Consider the following 10,033-nt stretch of genomic DNA (forward strand, 5'->3'; position numbering starts at 1 on the left):
CTATAAGGGTAACGTTAAAATAGTTAAAGCAATCCCATAACTTCCTTAAAAGCAGAGGTCACCAACGTGGTGCAGATATTCAGGTAGAGGCCTTTACTGGTGCCCACCGGCCCCCACCCAACAGTTTCTCCTGTTTGCAAATGCACCCACAGACCCCCGCAAAAAAAAAAAAAAAAGGCTAGCGGCTCCTGTTTAAAGATCAACTCCCATTTTACAATATGTGTATTTTCAAGATTTTGGCACGGGGGCGGGGAGATGACAAGGAAGTTCATGGAGCTTTTCCCCTGCCCCTCCCCCCCACCTTGGCAGATTGACGCCTCAAACTTGCACTTTCCTGCAGCAGCTGAACCGATTATCAGACCCATTGATTAGCTGACAGCCTTTCCCATTAAATAATGAGATAATGGGTGTGCATTACAAGGTGATCAAGCACCCTTACGTACATCTTTATTAAGGGGGGGGGGGAGTGAGGCACCGCATACAGGGATACAGTCTCCGAGAAATCTATCAATTATTTTTTTTTAAAGAGTTGCCAATTTCCCTCTCACTGATCCAGCAACAACCTGACAACCTGGGATCTCCATTCAACACGAAAATATTACAGTGACGTCTCGGGACAGAAGGAGCGGCCTGCAAGACTGCTTAAGCATGCTAGAATGCCACCATTCTAATTCTGCATGCTTTTTCCAACGCCGGTGAACTGTCTGATTCAGGATGCTCAGACCAAGACACCCCACAATACTTAGCATTCAAATGTATTACCACTACTACTACTACTAACAATAATGATAATAATCTATTATATTTGTATACAGTCCTTCATCTGAAAAATCTTAGGGATATTCACAGCACAAAAACACAGAATAAAACCACAAAGTGCATAATAAAAATGAGGGGATGGACCCACAAAATAACCCCCCTTCCCCCATGATCGATAATGAACTTTTTAAAATGTTTAAGAAAACCTTTTTTCAAAAGCCCAGCAGCATTGTTGTTGGGGATAACAACAACAGAAATCACCAAAAAGAGAGAGAAATTTGTGCCTATATGTGACAACAGCCGCCAGTGTGCTACTAGGGCAAAAATGGAAAACAGTTAAGGTACCAAGAAAACGAGAATGGTATATCAAACTGTTAGAATATGCGGAGCTAACAGGGATGACCACTAGAATAAGAAAATCTTTTTGCATTGCTTGTCTTCATATTCTGTTGATACAGAATTATATCAGAAGTGCAAATAAATATTTTTAAAAATTTAAAAACCTTCCTCCAAAAGCATTTAAAAGGGGTACTGGCGTCTAAAGATGCAGAATGGAGCCGCCAGCCAAACCTCCCTGGGGAGAGCATTCCAGAAACAGGGAGTCACTGAAGAAAAGGCCCACTCATCTTGCAACCCTCTGAACCTCTCGCAGGAGAGCCCACGAAGAAGGGCCTCAGATGATGATTTCAGGGTCTGGGGTAGGTGGCTGGGGCTGATGGGAGTTGTGGTCCAAAATATCTAGAAGACACCGCGTTGGAAAAAGCTGTCCTAAACATTAAGAGAGCTTGACAAGAAATGGGGAAACCCCCCCCCCCAAAAAAAAGGGAATGGTGCAGGATCTCACCTGACAGTTGATCGTCTCCCCACATTTCTTCCTCCAAAGCTTTGCGGGATATGGCCTTCCCACGGTATCTCTTATCAGCATCCAAAAGGTGGGAGGAGACCCCCTTTCGTATGTGCCCAAGTGCAAGGACATCATCTTCATCTCCTTCGTCAAACTTGTCAACCACCCTGGCTGCGGTGGCTGCAAAAGGGGGAGAGAAGGTGAAAGAGATTAATGGGGGAGGTTAGAAGGGGGGGGGGAATTCCACCCCTCCAGTGGTCCAAGAAGTTTGCCGAAATCACTGGCTGAATGGGGAACACACAGCTTTTCAGATGTGGCCAGAACACTACTTGCAATAGCTCCTCAGCCAACGCGACCCAACGATCAGGGATGATGGGAGTTGCAGCTCAACAACATCTAGAGAGTCAGAGATGGCTTCTGCGCAGAAAGATACACCACCAAATATTCACAGTGATAGACAGAATTCTAAATACCAGGAACAAGCAACAAAGAGAGCTCACTGCACCATGTCTGGGAGTTCCACTGTTTAAACCACAATGCTGGACTAATAAGACCTCTCTCAGATGCAGCCAAGATGATTCCTGCCATGTGTAGCAGCAGAAACTCTGGTTAGCTTTCACCATCAGCTACCAACACATCCCTAAAGCATGGTTAAGATAGGAAAGGCAACAGCATTGCAGGCCCTGCCCTGTGGAACTCCCTGCCACTAGAGGCACAGCAGAAACCATCCTTGCCTTTTCTCCATACATCTTCTGAAAACCATACTGTTTAGGCAGGCCTTCACAATATGAATTTTTCTTTTTAACCAAACAGTTATATTTAGGGATTGATTGTATTATTTTTGTATACAAAAACCTTGATAATGGTTTATGAAAGCATGGATTACAAATATTCAAATAAATTTGCCCCCAGGAGTGGAGGGAAGGCACATTCCTATTCTTTTATTTTACTAAGAGCATCATCATTACGCTCTTGGGGGCTGATGCAAACACATGTTTTACGAAGTAGGGCTGTCACCCCATTAAAGAAATGTTACTCAATTAATTGCATGGGTCCTTTATCAACTATTTTAGTCAATCAAAACCTTTCAAGCCTGGCAGTGTAGTGTAATGAATCAACCAACTACAACAAAGAAGTCCTAACTAAGGAGAGATCTTCTTGAGATCAAGTTCTGAATTTCTTTGCCAATTATCACAGCAGGTCCATGATGTTAACTGAGATACCATCTCAGCAATAAACACCTTTACATTATGCACCAGTCAGTGGTATTGAATGAACCAGCTGCAAACCTCTTGGTTCTATATGGCAACATTTTTTAATTGTTTGTTTTTATTTTATTAAATTTCTACACTGCCCTTCATCCAAGGATCACAGGGCAGTTTACAATATAAAAACACAACATTAAAGATCCCAGGTGAATAGTATATAGAAGTAGGGTGTGTTGAGTTTTTCAACTTTCAAATTCCAAAAATGAGGGGTGCTAAAAAGTTGTAACATGATTTGAGAATAATAATAATAAACTTTATTTGTATTCCGCCCTTTCCTGCCAGAGCTGGGCTCAGAGCAGCTAACATCATATAAAAACACAATATACATAAAAACAAACAAACAAATGATTAAAATGCATCCCAAAATTATTTCAAATAAATTAAAATTAGACTGGACAAATGGCCATCCTCAAGTTAAAACTGAAAGCAGTTAATGTTATTTTGGTTAAATTAATATAATGTAGTTTTCCTTGGTAAGCAAAATGCGTGTAAATTTTTAATGGTTGCCAAGTACCTGCAGTTATATCATATACTATTAGCAGTATTAGTATCATTTAGCATTATCTGACATTTTCAGAATGTAAAATGAAATTCTGTGGTTTTCTGAAAGCAGTTTATGTGCTTCTTCATCAAACAGACTTACCAAGCTAAATGTTGTCCAATAACAAAAGTAATAGATTTGAATTCCTCACACCTGGAAACACGTTTTCAAGATGCCTCATAAAAGACACGTGCAAAAACTTTCACCCTCTAAATTGATACGCCCTAGTACAGGAGGCTACCTTAAACTTCTTGCAAGGAGTTCTGGGAGCTGTAGTTTGTTAAGAGAGTTGTTAAGAGAGACCACCTGCTCCCCTCCAAGATCTACAATTCCCAGAGCGGCTTAAACAATCCATCTCTTTTCTAGTTACAGATAGGTAGCCGTGTTGGTCTGCCATGGTCAAAACAAAATAAAAAAATTCCTTCCAGTAGCACCTTAAAGACCAACTGAGTTAGTTCTAGGTATGAGCTTTCGTGTGCATGCACACTTCTTCAGATGAAGAAGTGTGCATGCACACGAAAGCTCATACCTAGAACTAACTCAGTTGGTCTTTAAGGTGCTACTGGAAGGAATTTTTTTATTTTGTTCATCTCTTTTCTCAAAGCTATGGGAACTGTAGTTCTGGGAGGGGAAGAGGGGTCTCACCTAACAACTCTCCAAACAACATCTCGCTCACATACACACAGGACAATCCCCATGTCTGCTAAAAAAAACAACACAACCACTACATAACGTGCACACGCGGCCAAGGAAACTTTTACTAGCTCTCTGAAACCCAAGTACACGCATGCACGCACGCAGACGTACGCGTGTCCAGAGATACTTGCACACACGTGTCCAGGGGCCTTTCTACTCGCTTGGTGAAACCCACTCAGCGACACGCACACACGTGTCCAGGGGGCCACTCAGCGACACGCACACACACGTGTCCAGGGGCCTTTCCACTCGCTTGGTAAAACCCACTCAGCGACACGCACACACACGTGTCCAGGGGGCCACTCAGCGACACGCACACACACGTGTCCAGGGGGCCTTTCCACTCGCTTGGTGAAACCCACTCAGCGACACGCACACACACGTGTCCAGGGGCCTTTCTACTCGCTTGGTGAAACCCACTCAGCGACACGCACACACACGTGTCCAGGGGGCCACTCAGCGACACGCACGCACACGTGTCCAGGGGCCTTTCTACTCGCTTGGTAAAACCCACTCAGCGACACGCACACACACGTGTCCAGGGGGCCACTCAGCGACACGCACGCACACGTGTCCAGGGGGCCTTTCCACTCGCTTGGTGAAACCCACTCAGCGACACGCACGCACACGTGTCCAGGGGCCTTTCCACTCTCTTGGTGAAACCCACTCAGCGACACGCACACACACGTGTCCAGGGGGCCACTCAGCGACACGCACGCACACGTGTCCAGGGGCCTTTCTACTCGCTTGGTAAAACCCACTCAGCGACACGCACACACACGTGTCCAGAGGGCCACTCAGCGACACGCACGCACACGTGTCCAGGGGCCTTTCTACTCGCTTGGTAAAACCCACTCAGCGACACGCACACACACGTGTCCAGGGGGCCACTCAGCGACACGCACGCACACGTGTCCAGGGGCCTTTCTACTCGCTTGGTGAAACCCACTCAGCGACACGCACACACACGTGTCCAGGGGGCCACTCAGCGACACGCACGCACACGTGTCCAGGGGCCTTTCTACTCGCTTGGTAAAACCCACTCAGCGACACGCACACACACGTGTCCAGGGGGCCACTCAGCGACACGCACACACACGTGTCCAGGGGCCTTTCCACTCGCTTGGTAAAACCCACTCAGCGACACGCACACACACGTGTCCAGGGGGCCACTCAGCGACACGCACACACACGTGTCCAGGGGCCTTTCCACTCGCTTGGTGAAACCCACTCAGCGACACGCACACACACGTGTCCAGGAGTATTTCCACCCGCTTGGTGAAGCCCACCCAGCGACGCGCGCGCACACAAGCACACACACACACGTGTCGAGGGGTTCTCCCGCCACCGTTTCCAACCCACGCGTCCACACACAAGCACCGGCCCCTGCTTCTCGGAGAGAGACGGAGCCCGAAGCCGCCCCGGCATTGCGGCTGCTCCTCCCCCCCCCCCGCTCACCGTCCTCGGGGTCGTCCTCGGGGTCGTGCAGGGCGCGGGGCAGCGGGTTGAGCAGCCGCTCCAGCTCCTCCGCCAAGGGCGCCGCCATCTTGAGCCTCTCCTGGCCCGCCCGGAAAAAGGAGGCGGAGGCAGCAAAGGGCCGCCCCAAGGCCCGGGGAAGGGGAGGGCCTCTCGCTTGGCACATTCTTGGACGCGCGGACACAGCCATGCATATACCTTAAAGGCACGCGCACGCTCCGCTCAAATTCCCAGGGCGGTTTTCATTATGGCTGGAGCACCACTGCAGCGGCCAAGCCTATTTTTATTCCATTTTTTTTTTGCTGCGTGGTTTTGCATTTAGGCTGCCAGACCTTGCGGTGAATCTTTAAGGGGGTTCCAGGATTGTTGTTTTGTTTTACAATCAGTGTATAAATTTTGGTATGAACTTTCGTGTGCATGCACACTTCTTCAGATACACTGTGTATCTGAAGAAGTGTGCATGCACACGAAAGCTCATACCAAGAACTGACTTAGTTGGTCTTTAAGGTGCTACTGGAAGGAATTTGTTTTGTTTTGACTATGGCAGACCAACACGGCTACCTATCTGTAACTGTATAAATTTTGTTGCTTAACTTCGGTGAATGTTTCTTAACGAGACGCTTTTATCAACTTATTGATCAGATGTCAAAGAAATAAACAACTATCTGACTTTTAGAAGACATCCGAAGGCAGCCCTGTTTAGGGAAGCTTTTAATATTTGATAGTATTTTAATATTTTGTTGGAAGGCGCCCAGAGTGGCTGGGGAAACCCAGGCAGATGGGCGGGCTATAAATAATAAAATAATATTATATTATTATTATTTTGGTATGTTTTTAGTTAATTGTGTAATTTTCTTTTCATGTTCTGGGTTGCCTTCAGCATGATTGCCCTGCACCAAGGGAGCATGCACATTAAAAGTGAGGGTGATGATAATGGCGGTGGCCACATTCACAACAAATATATTTAAAGCACTATGTCAGGTTGCCATATTTCAAAAAGTAAAAACACTGAGAGTTGTTTAGCTTTATTATTATTATTATTATTATTATTATTATTATTATTATTATTATTATTGGAAAACACAGAAAACACCCCAAAAAACCTGCCTTCTTTTGTTTTTGTTTTTGTTTACTTGCCGAAGATCCAGGACAAACCGTGGCTTTCTCGAAATTCCCCCCAGACATCACTTCCGCCTTTGAAATCCTGGTAATATCCAGGGAAATCTAGACGCACAGCAGCACTAGCATTAGGGCACCACTTTGAGACAGGCATGGCTTCCCCCAAAGAAATCTGGGAGCCATAGTTCTGGGTTATGAGAGATGTTAGGAGACACCCCCCCTCCATTTCCTCTATCAGAGCTACAGTTCTCCAAGTTCCTTGGGAAGAGCAATGGATTGTTAAACAACTCTGGGGCTTGCAGTTTTGGGAGGGCAACATGGTGACACTTGTGGCACCTTGAAGGCTTAACACATTTATCACAACTCCTCCTTGCTTTTGTGAGAACGCAGGCCAATATGTCTACCATGTGTGTGTTAACTTTTACAGCTGAGGATGGATTTCAGTCTAACCCGCCTCGATCTTCATGCTGCTCTCTAATAATGTGTTACGTTTCAAATGTCCAAAGCACTTTGTGTAACTGAAATCCTTACGACGATAAGCGTGTGTCATTTGCGTACATTTCACAGAAGGGGAAACGGAGGCCAAATAAAAGAGTCTATGGCCTGAGCCCAGCTAATGAGTTCTTGATTCATAGCTTGGTCTCTTAGCAGCTGCATCACACCAGTAGTGTAAAAGCCCTACAACAAACACACTGGTTTCCTGGGTATCTCAACATATTATTGGGGGGGGGGAGCTATCAAGACTTCCCTGTTGGCAGCCTTAAAAGAGTTAACAAATAGGTAGCCCCAAATCCCATGCAGGTCTGCTGATAAGAGAGCTTCCAACTGAAGCTGCTTTGCCTTTTAAATGATTGAATAGGAGGGGTTTGGGGAGGGAAAACCTTCTTTGCCTGGAGAGCCACTGTCAGTCTGACATTCCCTGCCCAATGGTGGGTGGGTTGAGAGGGAATGGGTGGGTCAGGCAATGGAAGTGATACCTATGCACAGTTGGCAACATTCCCAGCATGCAAATTCCTGAAGTTTCTCCAGTCTCCATGACCACAAGAAAATGCAATTTAATTGGGCTGGGTTTTTGTTAGGGAGGGGCTGCTGCTGTTATTTATATTTTGTTAAAAATTGTGTTTTTATTTTGGATCCTATTAATATTTATATGGACGTTGTTCCATCAGATTATGTACTTTTTGATGTTTTATTCATTGCTTGACTATTTTTGTTATGTATATAATTATGCATTATTATTTTTTTACATGTTGTAAGCCTTCTTGAGCATGGTCCCAATTATGGAAAGACAGCATACAAATAAAATGATGTATAATGTGTTTATATAATTTGCAATCCACTTAAACAGTTTTATCTGATGAATGGGACTGTAGTCTGTGAAAGCTTATGCCATCATAAGTTTGTTGGTTCTTAAGGTTACAAAAGGCTCTGTTGTCTCTGCTAACGCTAATACCCCTCTGCAGGAGTCATCTGTGGCAGTATATTTTAGGGTGACTGTAGTCCTGAATCTACTGACTTGAGAGTAAATTTACTTGAATTAAGTGGGATTAATGTCTGGGTAGGCATGTCTCACATTGAATTATTAGGTGATTAAAAGACAAACAGAAAGGTAATATTGAGTGTGTATGTATTTTGCAGGTTCAGAAAGTGGCACTAGGCGTGGAAAAGATATGCTTGTGTTTTATTTCACAAAATTTATACACTGCTTGATTGTAAAAATCCTCGAAGCAGTTGTACTGTTTCCAACCTATAAATCTAATATTGTAAATTACTTTTAAGCTGTGGCTAAGTGAAATTTGCCACATGTTAAATCGGCAGTGGTGAACCACTGCCCCCTGGTCTAATTAGCCCTCCCAGGCCTCCCCCTTTGATGTGCAAGGCTGTTCAACCAAGCCATGCACACCTGTGCTACACCTGATGTCAGGTGCAGGACAGGTCAAAAGGCACCAGGCTTTGCAAGCGCTGATCATCAACTGATCATCAGCACTTTCAAAGTGCTGTGCCTTTGCCTGTGTGGTTTGATTTCAAGCCATGCAGGCAAAGGAAGATGGGTCACCTAATGTCATTGTGATGTCAGGTGACTGACACGTGGATAGCCCTGCCTATCTGTAAAAGTTGTCCTGTTAAGAAATGGGACAGTTAAGGATCCAACTAACGTTCAGGATCCGGTCCCCCATCACCACCACATTAAATATTTCACAAATTAGGGGACAAAGCATTCCTTCACGAATCAATATGATTTATTGATTTTCATTCCTTTCCCCATACAGATCATGGATGGAATTAGAAAGATTTGGTTCCCTCAATGAGTGCTTATAGTGCCATTTACACTTCATCACACTCACTAGCCAGGCCATCAACTGGAAAGGTTTTTATTCCACCCATAAAATGTTTGATTATTCCTTTTTGAAACCAATCATAAGCACCCACAAGTACTGAGCCTAATTTGCCCCCCAGCTTGTGATTCTCCATTTGCATATTTGACTGGCACCTAGGTTTCAAAATATAAGACCATACTATATGATGAATTTTAATAAAAAGAGAAGAGGTGTTCAAAAGCCAAGAGCTCAGTGTGGCTTACTCCCTGGTAAGTGTAGTTAGAACTGCAGCCCACCCACGCCATATAATCAAACAACAAACATTCGCAGAATGTACTGGGAATTCAATAGCAGATATGAGTACTTATGGAAGCATTCAGCCATACCAGAAAACATCCCAATATATCGACCCATGTAAAAACTGCATTTCTAACCCCCCAGAGTGCCCGATTAATGCTTTTCTTCCCAATATAAAAAAACACTAAATATATAATGGAAAGCCTGCATGGGTGTATGCATATTTTGAAAGAATAATTGTGTTGGCTTTTTCCAGCAACCTCACTTTCAAAACTGATAATTCTGTGTCTCCTGAAAGACTAAGGCTACATTTAACCTGGGAGGAAGCCCCACTGCACCTTACTTCTGAGTAGACTTGCATAGGATTGCGCTGTTAAGGTTGCTATTCTGTGCTCACTTTCACAGGAGTAAGCCCCGCTGAATGAAGAGAGGCTTACTTCTGGAGTAAACACACATAGGATTGTGCTCGAATTCAGGGTAGCAGGTCATAAGCTTCATAATATCTGAGGCACAACACAAAATTAACGCTTTTCTTCCCAATATTGGAAAATGGCCATTACAATAGGAAAACGTACTTTGGTGGGTTGCCCCTTCATAAATTAATATTTTCACAATGCAGTACTTTAAAGGGCAAGAAATAGGAAGCATTGCCTGGGGCTGCCCTCTTCTTCCTCCACTGTGTTTTATAGACATTTCTTCAGAAATACGCCCCACC

General features: G+C 44.6%; 1 protein-coding gene across 1 annotated transcript in view; it reads right to left on the reverse strand.

Annotated features, from left to right (window-relative positions):
• The window catches only part of AATF (apoptosis antagonizing transcription factor), a 58,132-nt gene extending 52,442 nt beyond the window's left edge, over positions 1 to 5,690 (reverse strand). The window contains exons 1-2 of the mRNA XM_081844175.1: positions 5,567 to 5,690; positions 1,604 to 1,783 (exon numbers count right to left, since the gene is read on the reverse strand). Of these exons, the coding sequence (XP_081700301.1) occupies positions 1,604 to 1,783; positions 5,567 to 5,654 (268 nt within the window). The 5' untranslated portion in view covers positions 5,655 to 5,690. The remainder of the gene's footprint in view (positions 1 to 1,603; positions 1,784 to 5,566) is intronic.
• Positions 5,691 to 10,033: the final 4,343 nt, after the last annotated feature.

The sequence above is a fragment of the Podarcis erhardii genome (genome assembly GCF_964252035.2).
Source record: "Podarcis erhardii genome assembly, chromosome: 16".
NCBI classification, from domain to species: Eukaryota; Metazoa; Chordata; class Lepidosauria; order Squamata; family Lacertidae; genus Podarcis; species Podarcis erhardii.